This window comes from Mangifera indica, chromosome 15 (genome assembly GCF_011075055.1).
Source record: "Mangifera indica cultivar Alphonso chromosome 15, CATAS_Mindica_2.1, whole genome shotgun sequence".
In the NCBI taxonomy this organism is placed as follows: Eukaryota; Viridiplantae; Streptophyta; class Magnoliopsida; order Sapindales; family Anacardiaceae; genus Mangifera; species Mangifera indica.
Genome location: NC_058151.1, coordinates 12,093,349 through 12,119,566, shown reverse-complemented (window position 1 = coordinate 12,119,566; position 26,218 = coordinate 12,093,349). Strand labels below are relative to the sequence as shown.

General features: G+C 33.3%; 5 protein-coding genes and 1 pseudogene across 7 annotated transcripts; 1 reads left to right on the top strand and 5 right to left on the bottom strand.

The window, feature by feature from the left end:
* Positions 1–748: 748 nt before the first annotated feature.
* LOC123197575 lies at positions 749–3,044 on the bottom strand (annotated as a pseudogene).
* An 846-nt stretch (positions 3,045–3,890) lies between these two features.
* On the bottom strand, positions 3,891–4,596 carry LOC123197578 (stress-induced protein KIN2-like). Its single transcript, XM_044611897.1, has 2 exons — positions 4,267–4,596; positions 3,891–4,187 (listed from the first exon to the last, which is right to left on the bottom strand). The coding sequence occupies exons 1-2, from the start codon at positions 4,393–4,395 to the stop codon at positions 4,113–4,115; spliced, it is 204 nt and encodes a 67-aa protein (XP_044467832.1). The 5' UTR covers positions 4,396–4,596; the 3' UTR covers positions 3,891–4,112.
* A 465-nt stretch (positions 4,597–5,061) lies between these two features.
* Positions 5,062–7,986, bottom strand: LOC123197577 (pentatricopeptide repeat-containing protein At5g38730-like). The gene has a single exon (XM_044611896.1). The coding sequence runs from the start codon at positions 7,875–7,877 to the stop codon at positions 6,096–6,098; it is 1,782 nt and encodes a 593-aa protein (XP_044467831.1). The 5' UTR covers positions 7,878–7,986; the 3' UTR covers positions 5,062–6,095.
* A 142-nt stretch (positions 7,987–8,128) lies between these two features.
* On the top strand, positions 8,129–12,678 carry LOC123197348 (eukaryotic translation initiation factor 5B-like). Of its 2 annotated transcripts, none has more exons than XM_044611599.1 (7): positions 8,129–8,348; positions 9,280–9,384; positions 9,482–9,616; positions 10,013–10,162; positions 10,769–10,866; positions 11,462–11,672; positions 12,290–12,678. In XM_044611599.1, exons 1-7 carry the CDS (start codon positions 8,276–8,278, stop codon positions 12,373–12,375), a joined length of 858 nt encoding a protein of 285 aa, XP_044467534.1. In that variant the 5' UTR covers positions 8,129–8,275; the 3' UTR covers positions 12,376–12,678. The 2 variants fall into 2 exon arrangements, with proteins under 2 accessions (XP_044467534.1, XP_044467535.1); XM_044611600.1 differs by having other exon boundaries at positions 8,132–8,348; positions 10,016–10,162.
* Positions 12,679–14,082: 1,404 nt separating this feature from the next.
* On the bottom strand, positions 14,083–16,768 carry LOC123197967 (S-adenosylmethionine decarboxylase proenzyme-like). The gene is made up of 3 exons (XM_044612511.1): positions 16,587–16,768; positions 15,683–15,839; positions 14,083–15,591 (listed from the first exon to the last, which is right to left on the bottom strand). The coding sequence occupies exon 3, from the start codon at positions 15,391–15,393 to the stop codon at positions 14,302–14,304; it is 1,092 nt and encodes a 363-aa protein (XP_044468446.1). The 5' UTR covers positions 15,394–15,591; positions 15,683–15,839; positions 16,587–16,768; the 3' UTR covers positions 14,083–14,301.
* A 3,057-nt stretch (positions 16,769–19,825) lies between these two features.
* On the bottom strand, positions 19,826–24,687 carry LOC123197345 (EVI5-like protein). Of its 2 annotated transcripts, none has more exons than XM_044611595.1 (9): positions 24,370–24,687; positions 23,321–23,569; positions 22,990–23,185; positions 22,188–22,358; positions 21,985–22,101; positions 21,504–21,701; positions 21,318–21,377; positions 21,141–21,239; positions 19,826–20,217 (listed from the first exon to the last, which is right to left on the bottom strand). In XM_044611595.1, the coding sequence occupies exons 2-9, from the start codon at positions 23,461–23,463 to the stop codon at positions 20,140–20,142; spliced, it is 1,062 nt and encodes a 353-aa protein (XP_044467530.1). In that variant the 5' UTR covers positions 23,464–23,569; positions 24,370–24,687; the 3' UTR covers positions 19,826–20,139. The 2 variants fall into 2 exon arrangements, with proteins under 2 accessions (XP_044467530.1, XP_044467531.1); XM_044611596.1 differs by having other exon boundaries at positions 23,321–23,560; positions 24,370–24,483.
* Positions 24,688–26,218: the final 1,531 nt, after the last annotated feature.

The window sequence follows — 26,218 nt, the reverse complement described above, 5'->3', positions numbered from 1 at the left end:
GTTCCAGCATTGTCCCAATCCATCTAATATTATACTCTATTTTGTAAGGACCTTTCAGCCATGTGCCCTTGTAAGTTGTAACTGACTCTATCCAAAGGGTTTCAAGGCGATTAATGATTAAGACCAGTTTTTGGTTATAGAGCAGACACCAGACATGTATAAATACATTTCTAATGCACTTCGGGGAAATATGGTCAAAGAAAAACATAAATTAAAACTAGTCACCCTAGAACTGACCTGGAAAGATCTAACCCTTATCATGTCTAATGCAGGTGCAAACAAACTGAGTTGACTAGTTCAACTTGTTAAATACAATCATTTTACCTCGTCCAAATGTTATTATGGTTCAATATCAAAAGCACCAAATAAACCTACTGATGAAGTACAACATAATCTAGAAAATAAATAAATTATTTAACTAAATTTAAACAAAGAGAACATGTCAGGGATTGTCACTTAAGAACATAGGCTCAGAAGTTAAATGCTGAATATAAACCTTGCAATAACATAGAAATTTCAAAGATGGTTCATGTAAGTTAAAACTTGAGGAAACATTACAGTTACACAAAAAAATAAAAACTTCACATCCATATTACAGATGAATTTGACAATTTAACTTCCATTAAACTATTGAATAAAATTGTAAGTATTGGGCTCTTGATTCAATTTAGTCATTCATAGATCATTGCGGAGTTCAGATACTATATGGGAGTAAAGGAACTGTAAGATAAATATCTAAAAAGCAGAATAAAACATGAAACTTGAACACCTTAAAATTTTGCCACTTAAAAAAAAAAATGCGGATGATGTGCCAAGCAGGAAACAGATGTGCTATGGAGTGTCTAAATTTTCATACCCAAAAAATTTTGAATAAATGCCATACTACATCAACCTCACAAAGTAAAAAGAAATACACAAAAGCCTAAGCAGCCACAGCAGCAGCAGAACCTCCACCAGATTTGCCGATGTAGAAGAGATTTAAAACATCAGCATGGTTGCGGATGTAACCTGGGCACTTATACAGGAAATCTTGTGCTTCACCATGCCTTCTGGCCTGGAAAAAGGCTTCAAACATGCGAAGAACCACAGATGTAGAAGGAAACGTCTTCGAGGTCATACTTTTAGGAAAGCAATAGCATCATCACCAGTTCCAGACTTTGATACATAATCAATAAATGGGTCAACAAAAGGTGGGAAACCATGACTCTTCATCAAACCCACAAGACTTAAAGCATCTTCAAACCGGCACTGAACCAATAACTTCTTTATCAATTCTCTGTATGTTGTATGTGAAGGCTGTAAATGATTTTCATTGACATGGTCACACACAAGCTTGCAAGCATCTGTTGCTCTGTTCTTCCTGCAATAAGCATTTACCAACAATTCAAATGCATGACCAGTGCAAGAGGCACCCTCTTTTCCAACCATTTTCTGGAAACAATCTGATGCCCTTTCAAGATCCCCAGCTACACAATAACCTTCAATCAAAGACACCCACATCTTGTGGCCTGAATCACTCCCAGAAGTTTCTACATGATCCATAAACTCATTCACCTCGTCCTTTTTACCACCACTGCTAAGTCCAAACACAATTTTGTTTTTCATAGTACCATTAGCTACAAACCCACCTCTTTCCATAGCCTGGAAGATCTTTTTGCTCTCCCAACCTACAAACACTAGTCAAAGCCTTTAAAACTGCATTGAGCATTGAGTCTGTCAACATATTCCCATTTTCTGTAAAAATGCTCACAAACTTTGAGAAAAGACCCATATCTAACTGCTAACCGACCACTATTTTCCGCAATAAAAACGTGCAGCATTGTACAGAAGGCTAATTCTTACCAGCCATCGCAATCTCATACAAGTCCATGGCATCCTTAACCATCTTCCTCTTAGAAAGCCTCCCTAAAACCTTAATATATGTCTGCTCCTCCATCTCATACCCTCTACTCCTCAGCTCATCAACAACCTTCCAGAACCTATCAATGCAATCCTCCCTCCCCAAAACTCTTGCCATGGCATTGTAACTCTTCTCATCGTGCTTCGCCAAACCACTCCCCTCAGCCCATCTGAAATATATCAATGCTTTCATCGGATCATCACCAAGATTTTCCACTGCAAATTTAACCAAATCACTGGAAAATGTAACATTCAATTCTCGTATCGTAACCGCATCTCAACATCATCACCCCAAACCTCACTTTTGACAATCTTGCACACCCTAGAGCTAATCTTCTCTATTGAATTATCAATCGACCCTGTAGCAAAGACCCCTTTTAACTTTTCTAAATCACTATCTAAACCCTCTTTCTCAAACTTTGCAGTCATTTTATTACGCACATGACCAGATACACCATAACCCTTTTTCTTCATAGAATCAATCAGAACCCAAAACTCGTCAATAAGCCCATTGGCACCCAGAATTTTTTAACATCAAATTATATGATTTCGAGCTCAATATCACAGTCTCTCTCTTCAAAACCCAATCAAAAAACCTCCGAGCCACGTCTGGGCTTGATTCCAGATTATTCAACACTTTCAACCCCAGTTCATGAGTAAAAAGAACACCACTCGATTCGAATTCTTTGCTAATATCTTTAACATCAGTATCATATTTGTAGTAGGGTTTCATATTCATAAAACTTAATGAAGAAATGTATTATTCATAAAACTAACTTCTCATTTTACCTAGGGTTTCATATTTGTCCTCTTTAGTTTATTACAAAATTTTAAAATGTTTTATTTTTACCTTTATCTTTCACGATTTACAGACTTTGACAACCTTTTTCCTTTGTCTCCAGTTGAAGGTTTAATCTATTGTTGGCATGCTCTCTCTCTCCAGTGATAATTTGGATATCTTTTTTTTTGGTTTTTGATTGTGACTTAGCAAGAGACTCGATGTTGTTAGGGTTTCGTTTTTTTGTTAACCAATGTTGTTGATCCATGATAAGTGGTTGTCGACCTTCCTCCTTCATTGGAGAGAAAAGCCACTTGATAAGGATGGTTGAAAAGAGAGGTGGTCAGACGTTACTAGCTTATACTAGTGGCCTATATGATTAGGGTTTGTGACTTGTTGTCGACAACCAAAAATGAGTCATCATGTCATTTTTTATTTTTTCACCATCCAACTACATGTTTCTATCACAACAACACCACAAGTAGAACCCTTACAACCAACAATTGTCGCCACAATGCAACAATATGACCACTCGGTTTGTTTCAACAATTATTTGTTGTATTAATTTGTGAGATGTTATTTGTATTTAATTATTCAGGCTCTTGAAATAAAAAAAACACATATCCAGCGTGCCAACATCATCACCACAGTCTTTCTCAACTAAGACTCATACTTTCTCTCATTTCTTGTTTTTTTTTTCAAATAATGTAAGATGATAAGAAAATGAAGAGAAGTAGAGAGGGTAGGAAATAATGAAAGGATGAAGACTAGACAAAAAGAGGTAAGTTTTCTACGGGTTGGTAGTGTTGGTTCTTTCTTTCCATGAAAACAAAAGAAAATGAGAGTAAAATAAAATCAAAGAAAATTGGGTGATTGTATTGTTTTTGTTTTAACTTTTAAGTATAACTAAACTTAGGAAGGGATAAAATTTTATTTTATCAATATTACTGAGTACAATGACAATCTAACATTTATTTTCAATGGATTTTACAAACAGTAATAATTAATGAATGAGCATTTGAATTTTTTAAAATTAATATGTAAAACTTTGTTCGTGAACTAAACAGGGTGGGAATAAGTCTTTTGGCCTTTCAAATTCTGTTAGAGTTAAAAAAAAAAAAACATGTTACCATAATTATGTTCATGCCTTGAATCTGCAAATCTTAACCACTCCATTTCTCATGGCAACAAGAAAATATTAGAAAGCAAGAAATATTAAAAGCTGCAGAATTGCATTAAACAAAGTACAAAACAAAAGTCATACTCTCTGGAAGGAACTCACTGACTAAAAACAGAAAGTGAGACAGAGCACTACACCATTAGAGCTCTCTTCTTTGTTACTTAATTATAGACTAATATAATTATGGCCTAAACAAAATTATCTTCCATTCAGGCTTCTAATTTATTCCCTTGAACTGAAGCTTCAGCTGCAGCTTCATTTGTTCATGCCAGTGGCATTCTTCACAGCATCAGCTGCGCCCTGTGCGGTGGCCTTCATTTGGCTACCAGCCTGCAAATGTATGCAACAAATACATCAATGAAACATCATCAATCAAACAGGCAGATGAGTTAAGAGTAAAGATTTGAACCTCTTGCATTGATTCTTTTGCTGATTGAGCAGCATTGTTTGCCCTGTCCATCATGCCGCTGGCCTTCTCCTGAGCTTGGCCCTTGGCCTCACCGGCGTGGTAGCTCATCTTCTGGGAGTTGTCTGCCATTTTTGGGTTGTTTTGGGAAGTTGTAAAATACCCAGATAAAGCTTTTGCTGAGGATGATGAATGAAGTGTTTAAAGCTTGGTGATGATGGAGTGATGAAAGTAGGCAACATTTATAGGCTCTGGAGCCAGTCCTATGCTTGAAATGTGTAATGCTTTGTGGAAACCAAGCTTGACAGGTGTGTGATTTACCTCTCTTCTTGGGATCCTTTTGACTAGGAGTTTTTTGAGCTGTTCCATGCAATGCATAGACAGTTATGGAATTCAGGGCTTTTGAAGACTTCTTTTAAATTTTTATAATAATTACAATTTTTTATTTTAAAAAATTAATTTATAAATTTTGAAGTTGTCAACAGATATTTTCAGCTTAAAAAGAAATTTAATGGGACTTAAATAACATTTTCTCCAAATTGTTTCATATCTAATGGCAATTCATAATATGTATAAATTTAGCAGAAGATAAGGAAGAAATGAAGCAGTTAATAATTATTCAAGTTGTTTGAAACTCTTTTCTACTGTATAAGCTGAAGATCATCTTCTTCTTTATACCCATCAAACCATATTCAGAACTGGACAATCAAATTCCATGAAACAGGCTCTCATTAAAGAGAATCCAGTCCATAACAGGCTGCATATATTCTCAAACAACACCAGTAACTCATTGAAAAATGCAAAAAGGAAAGGCCATTTAAATTAATTTCCCTTAAATAAACTTCCCTCTGGCATATTCTGTCACTTCAATGGAACAATGGTAAATTTAAAAAATAAAAAAAAACTCGTCACTCTGAATTAGTCCTCTCAACATCTTAGCATATTCTGTAATACCATCCCCTGATGTCAATCTCTCCATTTCTTTGAATAACATTTATTTTTAAGAAATAATTAGAGAATCACATCTAAGATTCTCAAGTCTAGACCAGACAATTACTAGGTTGAACTTCCATCTGATTCCAATTGCAGCAATGACATTGCTGGGAAAGTATCTTGCAGAACACTAGTACATACAAGCAGGAAGGCCAAGGCTCCAACGAAGTTTAAGGTTCAAAGCTAAACAGCCACATTCCTGGAGCTTTGCCTTTTAGGCTATGCTGCCTTCTCTAGTTCCATTATTGTCTTATCTTTAACATCGTGAGATAGCTAATTGCTGACTCTGTTATAAGTATTTTAAGGTGTACAATTCAGAACCAGAGGATGTCACAACAAATATATTTATCTAAAACTAATTGGGCCAGAGTTTATTACTGCTTCTTCACTGCATTTGTTGCAGCAACCATCAACTCTGGGAAAACTGGCACAAACAGGTCAAATGCAAGCTCTTTAGCACTGTCCATCTTCCACACCTTACAGAACCCATGGATCAGTCAGTACCTTACAATATACAGTCACCTTTTCACTGCCTGTTCCTCATCACTTGTTAAGATGATTCCATGACCCATTGAAAAATCCATACTCTTAAATATTGACCCCCAAATATCAACTATAAATCAATCCACATTTGCCAGATTACAATTCACCTTATCAGAACTTGCATATCACTTGATTTTGGACAGAAAAGAACTGCAATTGGAACATTCCACCATCTGCTGGTTCCAATCCATGCTAACTAATGACTTATTGTAACAAAGAGGCTGTGCACGCTTGATCACCTTTTCAATGCATTGAAATTATAAGACTCCAACTTTGTTGACATTCCCAGATTTCCTTCATGTGTATAAATTCATCTGCTGCATTTCCTTTACAATATTTTTTGACATTAGGCCTCTTTCAACAACATGATTCCAAAAGAGACCCAAAATATTGTTGTCATTAGCATAAGAAGCATTGAAACACTTGTAAAGTTTCAGAGTTATCATTAACCTTCTCCTATACATTTCCTCTAACATATCTAAAGTGGCATTAGCTTTTCCAGCTCTCCAGTACGCATATGCCAAACTAATATAAATAACACTATCCCCAGCTATACCATTTTTTTGCATAAGACTGAATACATGTTGAGCACAATCAAGCTTTTCTATCTTACAAAACCTCCTTATTAGTGCTCTATACACGGAGATGTCAACACAAACACCTCTTCCCACAAATTCATCCAGAAGTTCAATTACTGCCCCATCATTGCACTTTTTGCAATAACCATCAACAAGCCAACTGTAGGTGCAATAACTAGGAGCAAACCCAGCATCAAGCATGCCAAATAAGAGTTCCTTAGCACTGTCCATATCCTGAGCCTTGCAGAATCCATGGATCAATGCCTTGTAAGTAAATTGGTCTAGCTTCAATCCAGCCTCAAGCATCTTGTTCTTCACTTTCAATGCAGACCCCATATCACCTATCTTACAATAAGCATTAATAAGAGTGTTACATGTGACATTATCTGGTTCAACATTCTTATCACTCATCTCATTTAAGAGTCTGTTTGCATCTCTTATCCTACCTTCTTCACACAACTTGCGCAAAATAGAATTATAAGTAACAACGCCAGGATACAATCCCTTAACCACCATTTCCTCCTGTAGTTTCAAAGCTTCTTCAAGATCATTCACTCTGCAATAACCATCAATCAAAGTAGTATAAGTGACCTGGTTAGGAGTAGCACCTTTAATATCCCTAAACAGCCTCACAGCCTCTCTCATTCTACCCTCTCTAGAAAACCCATGAATAAGAGAATTATACGTGACAATATCCGGAGTCACCCCTTCTCTTTCCATCCTATCTTGAACACACAAAGCCTCATAATGCATACTCTTTTTACAATACAAAGCAATCAACGTATTATACGTAAACAAATCAGGTTTCACACACTTAAATTCCATCTCACTCAACAACTTCTCCATTTTCTCAACATCACCTGACTTGCAACAAGCATGAACCAAAACATTATACACATGAATATTAGCAACAACTCCAAGTTTAACCATCTTCTTATACACTTTCCATACCTTATCAGTCAACCTATCTTTCACCAGAGAACTCAACAACACAGTACAAGCATGCAAATGAGGCCTTAAACCATGAACCCTCATTTGGTCAAACACCTGTACAGCCTCAGTAGTCATCTTCTTATTAGCATAAATTATCACCAACCAACTCAAAACATGGGAATTCCCGTCTGGGTCATCACGAACTTTCACTAAAGCATTCAAAACCGACGGACTGGATAAAAAGTCTCTATGAGCAATTTTCTCAAGCAGGTTCTGTGCAGTCTTGAAGTATTTATGTTTTGTTAATAAATGAATCATAATCCAAGAAGACTGCAAAGAGTGTTTGTAATTGGGCAATGTTGATTCAATCCATTTGAAGAATGACCACGAGATGGAAGGAGCGTTAGTGTACAGAGAGAGATCTAGAAGGACCTTGTGAATGGCTGGTGTAGAGAGAGATGAAACGATATTGGGTTTCAAGAGTTTAGCCCAGTGACCCTTGAGTACAATTGCAGAAATGGTTTGAATGAACTTGGTGTCAGTATTTAAAGAGACTGAGTTAGCCATTTGCAGAGATTGTTCGAGGGAATCGAATCACATAATATTATATTTCACGGTTCAAAAGAGCTCCGTCATTCTTCGTTCATGTGGAACTCTGTCACTGTCCAGCAGTAGACGAAAATATATAACCGGGCCAAAGTCAGTTTGAGTGTACAAGGGGTTAATAAAAAAATATATATATCATGACAATTATAACCTCCACTATGTAGTTTGATATCATCAAGTAATTTAAAAAAAAATAGAAGAGAAAAGCTTGAACCGGGTCAAAGGAAAAAATTGGACCGGGTTGGATTCATCAAAAGAGGCGTCGGCGTGGCGCCCTAAGCTGCTTGCTCTCTCGTATTAGCTCAGGGCTCTTAACTGCTCCAAAACTTCTTCGCGGCAACTGTTCACAGTGTAAAAGCATGGGAAGCAACGAGAGGAAGCAGAAGAAGGTTAAGCCTAAGAAGAAAAGCAAACTTGAACTCTCTGAAAACGGCAAGTTGTTTTTCTCTTTTTTTTTTCTTATTGATTTATTTTTCTGGACGGGCTATAACTTAATCTTGTCTATTCTATCGTTGAAAAATCAATAAATTCCATCTGGGTTTGTTGTGTTTGGACTCTTTTTAAGTAAAAATTGAACCTTTTTATTTTCTTTGCTTGGTATTATTCTATTGTTAGTTGTATAAAGGCTACTAGCTTCCGTGAAAAAAGCAAAGACAAAACTGAAAAATATGTTAGATTATAATTTGAAAGAGGAAAAAAAATTATATGACCAAAAAAAAACGAAATTTATCTATGGTAAGTGAAGTTTGGAACATAGCCTAATTAAGTTCATGTAATCTAAAGAGGACATGGTAAGTAACTTTGTTCTTCTTCTTTTTTTTTTTTTTTTCCTTATTAGTTTAATTAGATTTTCACTAATAAAACAAATTATAGGTTGTATTTATGTGGGATTTTCAATTGATTTTCTTGAAAATTCAATTAATATGCAATGTTCAAAAGTCTCAGCATAATTTGAGTAGTGTTTTGGAATTTTTCATTGAAGAATTGTGTAGTAGGACAATTTCATCTTGTTTCAACTATTTGCAATGACTGTTCGGAATTTTTAGTATAGTCTGTGTGATGTTCTGGAATTTTTCATTGAGGAATTGAGTAGTAGGAAAATTTTGTTTTGTTTGAACTATTTGCAAGGACTGTTTGGTAAAGTAGAATTAACATTTATTTTCTGTCCTGATAGTTTATTATATAGTAAACCACGTGTGTAATACTTAATACAAAACTTCTACTTTTTTTATTTTTATCTTTGTGGTTCAATAATTGTTCTAGTGAGATATTGTTGGTGTCATATGTATGATTATTGACTGTTTGAAGTTTATCACCTCTGATAGAAAATGCCTTTTCTGTTTTTTTTTTTTTTTTTCTGCAGAAGAAATGATAAATCCAGTGGAAGAAGAGACTGAGAAGAGTATACCTTCTATAAAGAAGAAAAGGAAAAGGGATAAAGGAAACACTGTTGATGTTAAAATGCAAGGTTGTAATTGAGTAAATCTACTTGAATTTACATTAGAATTGCCTTAGATTTGAAATATATTTCTCTTATTGTTATTCTGCTTCTATTGGTTGTGCAGATCATTCAGTCAAAGAGATTGGAGGGGAAAAGAGGTACAAAACAAAGAAGAAGATTCCAAAAAGTGGCAATGCTTCAAACTACAAATTTGGTCAGCTTGGTGCGGAGGATGAAGATGGTATCAATAAATTAAATGGTGTGTGAAAGTAAGCCCAGTCATCTGGTTATTTTATTGTTTTTATTATTATTATTTATGCCGTCTTCCATCTATTGTTCTTCTTGCATGCATGCCTGGGGACAGCTTGTGGTCCTGGTGGATAGATTTCAATTAAGAGTGCCAAATTCCCTTTGGTGATCTTATCTTGTTATCCATTATTTAATTTGGTGGAGTAATTGCCTTTTTCTTGAAATGGAGCTTGCTACTCTCCTTTACTTACTCTGTCTAAAGAAATAAGGAAATTTGTAAATGTAGTTAGGTGTAAGTGATACTACTCTTTTCTCTATTGAAAATTTTAACAAATGGATTTTAATAATCATCTGGTTATTGATACACAAAATATAATTTAATTGAGGCTTATTCTTTTGGTTGAAGTAGGTAACTCTAAGAAAGCTAAGAAGAAGGAGAAGGATCATGATGCATTGAAGAATGATGAAGTTTTAATGGAAAAGAGTAAAGAAGCTGATCAGAATGAAGTTTATTTTATTTCTTCAGGGGATGATGACAGCTCAAAAGGAATGAAAAGTATGAACCATTGAACTGGCGATATTTATTTGTTTTTTTAAGTGCCTGTGATCTACTGCTAAACTTGTTGACTGTCGTAGATTGTTAGATGGGCAAAATGTTGTGTTAGATGGTAAATAGTCCAAACCATTAGGAGTTTGTATAACATCTGATTATGCCTTTCTCTCTTATATGTATATATAACAAACTCTCTATTTGTGGCTGTTAAACCCAATTTGTGCATGTATATAATCCTCCAATATCTATCCCTCATTTTTTCAGTATCTGTTTTCTTGGTGGGGTTTTGGAGTAGTTAGCTCGGTCATCCATGAGTTATATATGACTTGCAAGTTGCCTGAAAGAGCTTTAATTAATTTGTACCACTTTCTATTAACTTAGCCAAGAGGTCATACTATATCAGCTGCTCTAACCCCCTATTCTCCTTCCTGAGTTCTTAGTAATAAAGTTCTTAGTTCTGTTTTAGGAAAAGGTTAACATTTATTTTTGGCTTTGCTTTTACAATAAAACTATGTGCACTTATAATGAGTACCAATGATGATGTGTGTCACAATGTGATGGGTGTGCTTTATTATTTAGTTTTCTTACTGGTGACTTCTTAAACTGCAGAATGGCTTACAGAATACCATCAAAGTAGACCAGGTTTGAAGGTCTTACAACAAAGAATTGATGAATTTATTACTGCTCATGAAGCAAAACTTGAACAGGTATATTTTCCATTTTGTTTAGTTATCATGACTGTTCACTGACTTTCAAGCGGAAGTTTTTTTGAAATTTTTTGTCTCTGCAATCCTTGTACCTTTCCCCTTGAGATGGTCTTGTATTGACACGCAAACTGTATATGTTAAGAAAGACAAGGGATCATGTTTTCATGTAGAAATAAGGACTTTTTGATAATTTTTCCCTTGTATCAAAACTTAAATTTTGGAGACAACTATGTTTCTTCATTATGCATGCAAAGTTTCTTTGAACATAGGTAAATGTGTTTATCTGAAGTTAAACTGATTGACATACATATTTCAGCATCTGCTTTTTGTTTGTCTTGTCAAATGTTCAGTCATGTACATTGAATATGATGTCTTCATGAGCGCATATTTTGGTTTGTTGCACATGAAAATTAAATGTTTATGTAAAATCCTATATTCATCAACTAAGTCTATTTTTATTTTTGTAATTAAAAAAAGCATTTCCACATTTCCATTTATCTTTCCAGATCTTTATTCTTCTTTTTTGGTTAGCAAACATGCAGGCGTGTTGTCTGCATCTAGCCCATAGTTTCTTATTCAGTTATGGTACTTGCAGGAAAGAAAAGAAAGAGAAGCTCTTGCTGCAGAGGGGGGATGGACAGTTGTTGTACATCATAAAGGAAGGAAAAAAACCACAGATTCTGAAAGTGGAACTACTGTGGGTTCTGTAGCACAAGCTGCTGTGGAGGATAAGCTTGCCAAGAAGAAGAAAAAAGAGGTTGGGCTAGATTTCTATCGTTTCCAAAGAAGAGAGGCCCAGAGGAATGGTATGACAAAATCTTATTTATAATTTATATCGTTTTCTTTCCCCAAATCGCCACTAGCATTATATGCTAGCCATGTTGCTTGGAAATATATTTTGGTTTCAACCCTTGGTTTTAAGTAAAAAGTTTCAGGTCCATACCCTCCTGGGCTAACTGAACTGCTGAGGGTGTTTGGTCTAAAAGCAAATGAGTCATTTGTAACACCTAATACCAACTACCAAGTGTAAAGCAAACCTAAGTATGTTCTTTTTAAACAAAAAGAAAAAGAACAGGGAAGGGGGATGTACACAATCACGTGTTTCAGTGATGCAAGCTAATTTAGCTTTTAGTCTAAGTTACGAATAAAATCTCACATATACTGTGAAGGATGGAATAATTAGAGTTCTTTTTCCAGTTGTGTGGCCCAGCTGATTGGCCAGGACATGAAAATAAAAGTTGCAAATGCCCATGTCCGTTTTATTCACATATGAAATTGCTGTGGCTTACTGCCTATGGATTTTCTCTTCATATTTTTGTAATTAAGATATATTGGATGATTTGTATTGTGATTTGATCTCTGTATTATTGAATCACTGATATTGATGCATAATGCAAAATTTTGGTACTTTGTTTTCTTGCAGAAATTATGATGCTTCAGAGCAAATTTGAGCAGGACAGAAAGCGAATACAACAATTAAGAGCTGCTAGAAAGTTTCGACCTTACTGAATTTTTCTGTATCATCAACAAGGCATCGGACTTGAAACAACTCTTACAATTTCCTCAACATTACAATGTCGGAATCAGAGGGCACAACTGCAGAGGGACCTGCCCTGATCAATTTTTTGTGCTGCTTAAGTTTGTTAAGATATTATAAGTGTATCAATATATACTAATTATTCATGAAATGTACAACCTCTGCACAATCAGAATTAGAAATTTTGTGCTATTGCAGAGGAATCCATGATTCTCTTATGCATAGTTGTATGTTGGTTTTGAGAATGAATATATAATCAAGCCATTTAAGATTCACAGCTCTTCTGACTTCTGAGCGCATTTTCGGATTCTTCATGGATGTTGGCACAACTCTTATTGATTGCCATTTCCAGATTCACATATTATGCCCATTTCTTGCTGCCATGAGTCAGAAATCTGATATGCTTCTCAAAAGTCATTGAGAATATCACATGCTGGAAGGAAATTGACCCCAAAGAAAAAAGTGTAAAGTGGCAGGATTTATTTTACTTTATTGCACAACTTTCCTGCAGTCGGCAACAAAATATTGGGCAGAGTTTCCAAACCAAGTTGAATATGTAAATACAGTCAATAAAATTGTATGCATTCAATTTTAGATATCTAATTGGATATTTAAATAATGTATTATTATGTAATTCAATAATTTTTAAATTATTTTAAATTAAAAATAAAATAATATTTAACTATATGATAATATATAAATTAATTACTCAAAATTAGATAAGCAATAACAACATTGCTCATCAACCATTCACAAGAACCTATCCTTTCCTGGTGAAGTTGGTCATTCAGAATTTTGTTTTTCCATTAAGTGCTGAATGGTATTTATTCTTCATACCCCATTGCAAGCTGTGAAAGCTCTGGCCCACCACTGGTTCTTTTCTTCCAGCACACGCTCCTGTCTTTTAGCTAAATTAAGTTTTCTTCCTTCTTTATGGTCAAGATTGGTAGCTGGGTCGACTTGCTTTTATTTATTTTTCAGCATTACTATTCCCTCTTCCGTCAACCATTTCAGGATGGACTTAGTTAGCGGTAAACATGAGCCCACCAAAAAGGATGGCTCTCCTCACCACAAGTTTTTTCCTTAAAAAAGTAAAAATACGCTCAAAGATTCTATTCATATAGAACGATTTAGTGAATTTGATGGAGATGGCATCGGAGCGGAAAAGGAAACAAATACTTTAATCTCTATTTCTGTCTCATTCCCAATGTGTAAATAATGAAGAATCTTGTTCCTTCTTCACAAGAACAAGTTATCTCTTTTTACTTGTGTCATCCTCACAGGAAAAATTTATATGTTATAACTAATTTATAATAATTCAAAATTTCAATATTTAAGAATTTAAAGAATATATACGAAAGGATTATCACCAATTGCAAAAATTTTAGTCGTTTCCTTCTCATCATTTTTGTTAATCCTATTGAAAAATCCTCACACTGAATATCAAACCGAATTGTCATCTCTATTTATTTGAAAACTATTTTCTTTTGCATTTGATATACTATTGTAAAGGCTTTTAAGTGAGTACGTAGTTACATTTTTGGCGATGAAAGTATGCTCTAACAAGGTAAACTTGACTTCAAATTTTCCTAGTATATCATGCAGCTTTTGACATTAAGAAAAAACTTTTGAACATGATAAAAACAGCCGCAATGGAGGTCATCAAGAAACCAGAAAAGTGTAAGCAACAGAAATCTTTTATTTAGATAGGTAATGATTTAACAGCACTATGTCTGCAAATCTAAGAACAGAAATCCTTTTCAGAATGTCTAAAACAGTCGCCAATTGGCAAGCAAAGTTGCTAAAACCCTACAATTACTACATAACCCCAGAAAACATCATTTTATTTTATTGAAAGCAATAAAAGAAAAATAGAGACAACAATATCAAATCAGGGACTATTTCCCTTCAACTTCCTCGTCCTTCTCGTCCTCACTCCAGCAGCATTTCAGAATGGACCTGGGAGACGACGAATCGTGAGCTCTGATAAAGCTGTAGTAGACCAGCGAGCCACCATTACCAAGCACTTCAAAACTCTGTTCTCCAATAGCATATCCCTTCAAGTCCACAGGGAACTTTGCTGCAAGTTCTTCACCAACAATGTTAGAATGCAAAGAGATGGACAACTCAGCTGGCTCGAAGCAGGCCAGGACCCTCTCCAGCATGGGTACCAATTTGACAACCTCAAAATCATATCCAACAGACTCGAAACTGGCATAACTGAAACCATCTTCAGGTGTGACATGTATGGTGGATATAGCATCCCCTTCAATACTATTCATGGAGTAGCCACAAGGATCAAACTCAAAATCACATATCTCAGATTTCGGAAAAATCTTCCTGATACCAGAATCATCAGTCATCAGAGCAGCTGAGCTTGCCTCAGTTTTATAGAAGACAGATGCCCTCTTCTTGTCTAAGCTAGTCATGCACATTTCAAGAGTGTAAACTGGGTCTAAGCGTTTCCCCACTTCAGCAGAAGCAGAGTAAACATGCCATTTCTTGGTGTTATCAGGATCAGGTTTACCCATCACATAAGCTGTGCTGTCCAAACCAAACTTGCTGAAGTAACCATCCAGGACAGCTACTTCTTCAGAGAAGCTACGATGTGGAAATGGCTGAGCTCCAGGAAATATGAAGCTTCCGCGAGTGTACCTCACAGATTGAACCTTGAGGGAGAGTGAATCAGCCAATTTAAGTATGGCAGGGATTGAGAGAAGCAACTTTGTTGTACCACAAGTTTTGATGATAACTTTGTAAGGGTACACAAAGAGGCTAGATTCCGAAAGCACATATGAATCAAGAAACTCATTAGACAATGAGGAAACAATAGTGCATGCAGCTGATTTCAGTATCTCATCCAATTGATCTCTGGAGAATGAGCGGAAACCGGCACCTTCAGGATCAGCAAAGACACCAGGCTCGAAAAATGAAACCTCAAGCCTCTTTTCAAAACCTTCAAATCCAATTGCAGAGACTGGCAATTCCATCTTCCTTTACAGAGAGCAGCAAACGAACAACAATTGCAAAGAAAGAGCGAGAACAAGAGAACGAGGGAAGCAGAAAAGAAACAGGCCTTGTAAATTGCAGAATTGATGAGAAAAACAAAAAATTAAATTGCACAGAATGAAAAAGCCTAATGGGATTATGTCAAAACTTCGGGAATCTCAGGATGGCTTTCGGACGCACTGCATAAAGAAAATACAAGAAATAGTGTCAACTTCACAATCCCTTCATGTTAAATGTGTAGAATGAACAAAATCATGGGATGAAACTTACGTTGGAGTATGCAGCAGATCTGAATTTCTTGATTCCACCGTGAGGCCTAACGTCTTCAATGCTGTAACCGAGGGGAGCTTCATAAATCAAGGATTTACTACTACTACTACTAGACTTCTTTTTACCACCTTTGGTTTCCATTAGCTCATTCAAACTCCTGTGGTAAACCATCACAATATAAATTAGCACGATATCCAACACAGTAAATATATTGAAAAACATCCACAGAATGGTTAAGCCCATGTCAATAACATCAAAACAAAAAAGAAAATATTTTTTCTAAAAGAATAAAACCGAAAAAACATGATGAACAGAAAAAGAGTCAACACCTACACAACAACAGCAACAACAAATCAACTAAATCAGATCCCCAAAATAAATTGAAGAATAATATATTTCGAACAAAAACTTAATATTCGATAACCCAGTTTCAGATTTAAAAAACTGAAACGTTTGAAAGATTCGCATGAAAACATGTCGGCTAAGAGAAAGCAAACATCAAAATCGAAAACTCAGAATAAAAACGTTTATACAAGAATTTAACAGAAAATTTGTAAACATAATAAAAAGGAAGATATAGGAAACAAATACGTGCGAAAATATACAATCGCTCAATTGGATCTTCAGAAATTTGAAAAGACTGAATCGTTCATCCAAAAAGTCCAAAAACTATCATCTTTCGTCCAGAAACGTTAAAAACAATTCACCAAAACAAATCTCTCTCAAACACAAACCGTTCTTTTCATCACCACATAAACCCACACAAAGATCTATGAAAAAAACCCAACAAACCCCCCAAAATAAAAAACCATTACATGAAATCCGCTAACAGGCCAAATCATAAACAGCAAAAACCACACCAAAGGCAAAAACACGCAAAAGCAAAAAACTTTCAGGAACTCACAATATTAAAAAGAAGCCGCAGAAGAAACCCGTGAAGCGACTAAAAAAAACCCCAACAAAATATCAGAAGAAAGAGGGGATTTCAACTAAAAGCAATAAAGCCGGAGCGGTTTAATTTTATATTGAGAGAGAGAGATTTGTTGAGATACGGAGGCTGAGTTTAACAACAATTTCTTCTCCTTCCGGCTTGAGGAGACGAGATCCTTTATATAAGGACTTGTCAATAATTGCCACCGATTTTCGAGATTATTACGGCCAGCTTTTATTATTTTTTATTATTATTTTGAAAATTAAATTTTAAATTTTTAGCTGTACCTGAATTTCCTCGAAGTCTTCAATACGTTACGATTTGTTGTGGAATTGTGAAAAGACATTTTTACCCTTCCTAGATAGTATCGACAGCCACACTTCTATGGGAATGTTAGGTCTTTTAGGGAGACCGGACAAGAGAAGAATCTTTGTGAAAGGTCGGACACGTGGAGGGAGAATAGCGGTTGAAAAGCAAAGAGGCAAGCAAACAATGATTTAGGCCAATCAAGCACACATCCTAATAATTTTGTTTATGCTTTTTTTTTTTTTGATTCTAGCCAAAATTTATTATAACTTTCGTTGGATTATATCAAATAAAATAGATTCTAAATTTAATAAATTATTTAAATTAAAAATTTACTATTAATATATCTTTATAAACTTAAACACATATTTTTTTATACATAAAATTTTATTTTTTATCATTTAAATTATTTTTTAAAAATATATAAATTTAATATTTTTAAAACTAAATCAATCTAGTGAAAGAGATGTTCTTGTTCAACTCATGGTTGACTTGTTTAATCAATAATTAAAAAAATTAATTATTTATAAATAATATTTAAAATAATTTTATATAATTTAATATTAAAGATATAATTTTATTTTATCACCTAATATATATTCAAAATTAATAAATAAAATTTGAGATTTAAGTTTTAATAATAAATTTTTAAAATAGTTAATTTTTAATACAAATTAGCTTAAAGATGATTTTTTTAATTACGAAAATTATTTTAGTACAAACCAAAATCGTTTTGTGTGATGGTGACTTTGTGACAGCCTGGTTTTTTAAATCAAATTATAAAATTTTAAAAAGTGTAAAGCCAAAGGACTATTTTCCACCCACATTTTAATAGAAAAATAAATATATATTTACAAAATTTTAAAAATTCAAATATTTATTTATAAATCAAGTGTTTTGGTTAAAAATAAAGGTAAAATTATTATTTTATTAATAATATTAAAATATATATATTTTATCTTATTTTCTCCATTGGGTTTTAAAAACATAAATTTAACTGTAGTATTAACTTTGAAAAGTTACTTTTTCTCTCCTAAATTCTTAGGATTTTCTCCTTTCTCTAGCGATGGCAATGATAGCTACCACAGTCTCCACCTTTAGTCAAATTATCTCTCTTAGACAGATAATGTCGATAAAGGAGAAAAAAGTTTATCTTTGTCAATGAAGACAAGAGACTAAACAACTTCGTCTTATCTCTATCGATGTCACCTATCAAAGAAGGAGATTATTAAGCTAAAGGTAGAGATAGTGATCATCGCCAAAGAAAGGAGAAAACTCTAAAAATTTAGAAGGGATAAAATATGAGTTTTTAAAACTTAAAAGAGAAAATACAATAAAATTATATTTTTTAATATTATTAATAAAATAATAATTTTATCTTTAATATTAATAATTAACTTAAAAATAAATATTTAAAATTTTATGAATATATATTTATATTTACATTAAAATTTGAATAAAAAATTACTATTTAATCAAAGATTTTTATATAAATATTTAAATAATAATATGGGACAGTGAATAAGAATAAAAGTGAGAAGAGATTATAATGATTTTGGAGATGAGGATCAGAGGATAAGATGGCGGTGTGGATGGAATAAATAATGACGCAAATATGTGATCTGGGGTTATTTTTGTCTTTTCATCAATCTTCTTTTCTCTTTAATCCCTCGCATGGGTCCACAACATCAAACAAACCCCACTTTAAAAAATGACATTCGCGTGAGTTTCTGAGAAGGGTTTAGCCGAATCAAACTGGCCGACGGATTTATTCCCGTCAAACGATTTGTGCTTTTTTAAGTTTTTGCTCATCAATTTTGAAAAATTTAACTATTTACTTGTCCATTAACTCTTAAAATTAGTCTTAGTGGTCAAATCTTTAATTAATAAAAATATTTAAAAAATAAAAATTTAATTATATATTTTTTTAATTTAAAAACTTATAATTTTTCTCCCCTCTCTTCTAAGGTTTTGATAACAATCTCTTTTTCAATCGTCAATATTTTCTCTCTTCCTATTGACTTTATAAGAGACGAAGATGAAAACAATTTTATCTTTGTGAGAAAAAGAAGATTGCATTTTTGTCAAATTAAGGGAGGGTGGCAACAAGACCAAGAGGGCGAGAGAAGCTAACTAGAAGAGAGAACGTCAATGACTAGAAAGGAACGGTTCACCGGAGAGAGAAAAAAAACCTAGAGGGAAATGATAATTTTTTCAACCCTTGGGTGAGACGAAATTGTTAAATTTTTAAATCTAAAAAGAAAAATGTGATAAATTTTTTACTAAATAATAATTTTACCCCTGATAATAACTCTAAAATTTAATAGATAAGTAAGTGTTTAGATTTTTTAAAGTTAAAGAGAGTAAGCTTGAAAAAAAAATATTTTTTGGGTGTGAATAAGTACTTTGGTCGATCAAATTTGAATGTCTTCTAATTGGGGTTGATTCAAAGCAGGCTTGTTCAAATTCGATTCAAGTTTTATTCGAACAAATCCAAACCTGAGTCTGACATATATAAACTCAAGAGCAAACTTGAGCTAAAATATTTTTGAAAATCAATCACAAGCCCAAATCCAAGCTTGACATATACAACCCAAACTTAAATATATTAAAAGATAATTTAAATGATACCACACAAGAAAACCAAAATCAAGTAAATGAATTCAATAAGCCCAAGCCAAATTCATCTTGTCTACACAAATCTAAGTCGAATACAAACTCCTGATCCATGAAACAAGTCGAATACAAATAAATATTCTCTAGGCTTAGTGAGCCCAAACTAAGCCCTTATGAAAACAAGTTTTACTTTATTCGAGCCCGGTTTAACTTATATCTAATCTACTTCTAACTTTAGTTTAATTTGATTTAAAAAATAATTCAACTTTTTGATAAGAATTTGCTTGGAATTGAAACAAAACAAATTTAAACCAAATAGAATTAACTTTGGAAACTGAACAACTTAATTCGGAATTATTCTCTTTTATCAGCTCCTTTCAACCCAGGAAAAGAAATTCTTTTTCATATGAACAATACCGGATACAGAACCTTTTCCATACAAATTGACCTGATAAAAAGTGAATAAATAAATTTATATACAGGATCAACTCAACAAATGCTAATTGAAAATAATGATGGTGTAAAAGTTAGATTGTGCAGATTGATCAGATCGATTGTTGTGAGCTTAATCTGAGAGATGATCCTTCATTGCAGCTCTTTTCCATTAGTTTCTGCAGATTGAGCTAATTTTTTCATTCTTCTTATCATACTCATGCTTCAGTTCCTCCAACCGTCTCGAGACCTAATGTTCCACAACACATACATAAGTCAAGCACAAAATCTAACATAAACGACTATCAGTCGAAGAAGAAAGATGAAGAAACAATCTTGTTATCAGGAGAGTCTGCCTTACTTGTCAAGATTCATGTCTAAAATTCTACTAACATGGGTTACAGGGAGAAAAGGAAAATTTTGGCACAATATTTGAACTGCTCTTATGATTTTCACCTTAAGATAGAGGTGGACTGGAATCTTAACCACAAGGGTACAATACTACCATTGCACTACAAATATATTGGGATTGCATAAACAAGTTAATCATCGCCAAAACTTAATGCATCAGTTGTGATCTGTCTATGACGACAGGAGAAAACAGATCAAAGAAGCATAAAACTTCAAACAAACAAGGAAATCTTATCTATGAATTAATCATACCTATGAAAAGCCCTACACATCCATTTCTAGTGTCCATAAAAGATGGTCAAGGATTCTACCTGAAGGGGATTAATAACTTTTATAAGAAAAAAAAAAAAAAAAAGAAGGTTTATCCATTAGTGGATCAAGTTAATATAGATGATTTGCATTCATAAAATATGCTTAGTTGCAGATGCGATGAGAAGAACTCTTTGAAAGCAACCGGAAGTGTAGCTTCTGAACATAAATTTGAAGGGTCATAAATGTGTTTGCAATTGCCGTTCAAAAAGCACATGTTAAAGAGATGGTAAATTGTGAGTTTCAGACAGCAAGCAGAATTAGCTTGAATTAACTCTTTATTCTCACAGGGGTAAAGCACTGAAAGGTATTCATTGAAAGGCATAGCAAATTAATACTATGTTTTAACCTTTCCTATCATGTTGAAAGTTCTCAAAATACACATCTAACAATGGAACATAATGTGATTTGGCATTTAAGGATTCTCACAAACACAAGAACAAGATAGAGAACCTTAATCGAGTAAGCCATTGGCAATAGTGTATCTGGATCCATGGAGTGCTCGGGGAAGTTACGCAAAGCATGTATGAGTTTCTCAAAGGGTAATTTTACCTGAAATAAAAAAATATCTATAAGCAGAATACCCCTTTTTTCAGATCTGAAGTAGACTTTAGGTAATTAGTTATTCACCAAGTCATCATGGCAGTATTTTAAGAGGGCCAAACCAACTTTGAAAACAATCTTAACACCCTGTGGGGAGGAAAAAAAAAAGTAAGAAAAGGTATTAATATATGCTAATATAACATTATTAAAAAAAAAAACAAACAAAATGAGCTTCTAAACAATTCATAAAATACTATAATAATGATCACTGACCTCAAAAAGGAAGACATCCCAAATTCGGAGAGCCAAATGGAATGGAAAAGAGTATGAGAAAACAGTTATGAACCACTGACTTGCATACATACTAGGATTTATCATTTCTTTAGTAAAATGCTCTCCAAGCTTTGGTAAGTGCTCCTGCACCAAGTGGTCAAACTGATACAAGTACTGTTGCACAAGAGGTAACCCCGCCTATTTCATGGGCATAACATAAAGCTCTCAGGAAACTGTAGAATACTTCATCCCACTTTTGTGTTTAAATATATATATAAGCTAACCCCAGATAGAAATGAATCTTACTAAGTTAAACAATAATAACAAGAAGTCAGTTTCTTCCAAGATTCTTTTTCAGATTATCAACTTGTAAGATTTAAGTTCAACTCCCTCAAATCTTCAGTTATCAGCTAATTGATGGTTTTATCTGAATGCAAAACCTCAGAATAATTCAAAGAAGCACTTAATAGTAAGGAATTACCTGATACAATCCTTCCATAGGGGCATGTACAGCTCCTTTCAATAATGCAACCATTAACCAAAACGCATCCTCTTCACTCATGTAAAGAAGTAAAAGACCAGCTAGAAACCCCATTCCCTGCAAGTCAAAATCTGAATTATCAATTGGTATCTTGTCAAAGTGAATGCAAAATTCATTAAAGCATTAGAGTATCTCAGTCAAACCTGAACATATCCAACATCTCTGTCATATACAGAATATGCCTTCAAAACATTATAAAGAGACCTTTGACCAGGTCCATGTCTCTGGCGGAAGAAAACATGAGAAGGGAATGTACGTGAAATATCCCGAATTATATCCAGTTCTGAAGCTGATGTCTCATATATAACTAGTTGCTGCCACAAAAAAGATTTCATCAGCTGCATAATATCAATCAAATTGCGAGAAACAAAGGAAGAAAAATATCAATTGACAAAATATTTGAGGATCAAAGAAAGAGAAAATTGTGTATATGTGAAAAAAAAAAAACATTTCCATATATGAGACCCATAACATCAACACAAAATACAAACAAAAAGCAGACAATGGCCATTTGATTGCATAATATGTTAATATAAGTTTATTCAGGATCATAAAACAACAGCAGAAAGGTTGTCCCCAGATTATGAATAAACACTAAGCTTTTTAAGGATTAGGAATGAAATTGATATAAATTCTCAACAAAACCCATTTGGTAATCCAATAAGACAGATAGATAAAAGAATGATCATACAAGGAATCAGGTGTAATTATTAAGGAAGCAGAGCAAGATCGTCACTATTACTTCAAATTTATGGAGGGGGATGAAATAGCAACTGAAGAAAGAAAGCAGGTAACTTTGCCTATGACTACTAGCAAGTTATATGCAGATTCAAGAACAAAAAGATATGGCAAGCAAATTCCATGGCATATAAGAAATAAAAAAGTATTTATCGAAAAGTAAGGACAATTTTCAATGTCATATATCAAAAAGAAGAATACATGTACCTCATAAACACCAGGGTTCATCAGCAAAAGATCCCGACTTCCAGAGATCAACTGCCAAACAAGACCCCTTAAACAATCAGGAATTCCTTTCCTTACACGCCTTTTGACCACAGGAGGTTTACGCCTAACATAATGCTTCCAATCACTCCCTCCAACCCCAATCATTTTTCTCCATTTTCTAACTCGTCTTTCCTCCCTGAAAATTGTTAATATCCACAGCAAACAAGAAATAGTAAAAGTTAATCAACTCAGCAGAAACACTTAACTGCCGCTCTTTACAATCATTCTAACCAAAAAAGTTTCAAATTTTAGCACTAAACAGAGTACATACCTCTCAAATTCAATGGCTGACCTGCTCTTAATTGCAATCTCAGGATAACTAGTTTGTTCCTGCTTCACAAAACCAAATCTATCTACTGCTCGAGGTGAAGGAACTGGACCCGGCTCATAATCATCTATTCTTCTCCTTTCCATTCCACTATCCCCAACAAGCTATAGCATGTGACCAGGCAAATAACTATGCTTTACTTTACTTGACATGGTGATTCCCTAACCGATGTTGTATCAAAAACTGCAATATCTGACAGAGAGTGAATAAAGTATATGATATTATTTCTGAAGTCACACAACTGGGTTAGTAAATTTATCAATTGCAAATGCTATAGATATTGAAATAACCAATTAGTTGTTGTGATGAAAAATAAACTATAATCTGCAACCACAACATAATATTGATAAATCACCAGGAGTACTTCCTTCTGAGATGAAAGTACCAAGTACAAAGAAAAACCGAAGTACATCAATGACAACTTATATTAGTCAGAGAATTTCGAGACCAACAATGTTACTGTTAACTCATTATATAATAAACCTGTAGCATAATAAAGATTACCAGAAACAACTAGCAACAATCCAATACCTCAAATCCCTCAAATTATAGTAAACAACTAGGGAAGTAAAATCCAAGAACAAAAAACAACAAACAGGAGAAAATTTCAATACTGAAAAGGAAATGTCAATTTACTACAAGACAAGAAAATGAATATCATTCTTTAAGATACCCAAATACAACCTTCAAGCAAATCTCTTACAACAAAATGAATAATCATATATCTTCAACACAGATATTGCAAGCAAAAACACGAATAAGAAACCAGTAAACGACGTTATTGCAGGCCTATCTTATAGAAATAAACCAAGTGAGAAATCAAACAAACAGCACCAATATCAAAAAAAATTCAAACAAAACAAAGCAGCAAAAACACGAAGAAACCATGGAAACAACGAGCCAAAACTTGAACCCAGAAATGATCTCCATGAACATCAAATCTGTATGGCCTAAACATTGAATTGCCAAAAAAAAATTTAAAAATAAACAACCTGGGTAAGTATTATCTTCGGGTTTATCTGACCCTATGAATGATTGATCCCTGCTCTTCTTTGGTTTGTCATAAATATCATACTTAAAAAAAAAATAAAGCCTCTAAAAATGGTAGTTTTGATGTAATATAACCAAGCAAATAAAAGACCGAAGCGACGCCATGTGAAAGCGAACGATTTGACCAGACTGAAACGTTCTCGAGAAAATGCGTGCGTATTTAACAGAGCACTAACAAAGCAACCGATGCGACGTCGTTTATGTGTTCTTGCGATCAAATCGAATTACAGTTAAAAGTTATAAAATTGGAAAAGCATAACAAATTATTGGGGCAGCTAAGCTTTCTTAGCCCCAAAATTTTCTCTTTTTTTCTTTTTTCAACAAATAAATATTTTCCACTAATGAAATTGAAGTTAAATCCCGGTAAGACATGTAACTGAATCAGGGTCTGCAATGGCTTCAGCGAGCTCAGACTTAACAACACAACCTTACTGGCCTTCCTCAACAACAGGCGCCAACGGGGAAAACAGAGAACCCCATGAGTCTCAAGAATATAAAAGAATGTTGCACCCAAGAAAATAACTTTCGGAGAGTGCCTGCCAGAGTCAATATTTCTTTCTTCATAAACGCCATGCATGAAGAAGAGAAAACCTGAAGTATAATGTACTTGGATTTTTCAGATTTTATTTCCTAATATTGTAATTTCATATTAGGAAACTGAAAATGATTACAAGTTTTTTGTCTTTCTTTCCATGAGGAATGTTTAAGCTTTTGTTCAAATTATTATCATAATTTCTAATGAGAATGATTCAATTACCATAAATCACCCCAAGTTGTAATTAGTTGGTCTATTAATCAAGCTGGCAGAGTTGAAGCTGACAAAAAAAAAGGGGGTTAAACGAGGGTAGTCAAATTGTGCATTGGATCATGTATCAAAAAATTAATTTTTTATGTCGTATATCAAATATTGTATCATATAATATGGTTTTTAAAAAATAAAATATCAATAAAAAAATAAATACTTTAATTAACACATCATCATTTTGAAAAATATCACTATTACCATTAAAAATTTAAACATTTTTATATACGTTTTTTTTACATCATCATTTTTTTTAAAAAGTATATCAATTTTTATTTATAATATCTATCGTATTGTAAGATACATATGTATGATATGTCTATTATATTGTATTAATTTAATCCACCTCATGATATGTATTGTTTTATACTTGTATTGTATCATATCGTATCGTATATTATAAGATACTGGTAATTATGAAGTAAACAAAATTAAAGTTTGAATCAAATTGTAGATGTTCAAAATTATTTTTGAGTTTTGACTAACAGTCTTTATTCAAGCACGACGCTTTAGGGGACGTTTAGTTAGAGGAATGTTTTATTACCAAAATTTGAAGATTACTTTGAAAGTGGATTACTTTGAACATTTATAAATATAAATTATTACTATATTTGATAAAATTAAGTATATATAAATAACTATTATATTTTATTAGAGGTAATAAACTAACACCGTATAATATTTGACTTAAATTATCTTGAGTTTAATTATTATAAAATATTTTTATATTATTTGTTATATTAATTAAAAATAAAAGTATTTTTACTCTAAAAAAATTAATAAATAAAAATTTAATTATAATAAAAATTAAGATTATTTTAATAATATTTTAATATTTAAAATGAATATGGTAATCAAATTAGTTCATATATTATTTATCACATCACTATCGATAATAAAAGATTACGGAAATGTATTATTACTTATAAATTAAATAAAATAATATATAAAAGAATTATCAATCAGCCCCATTTTATTGTATTGATTAA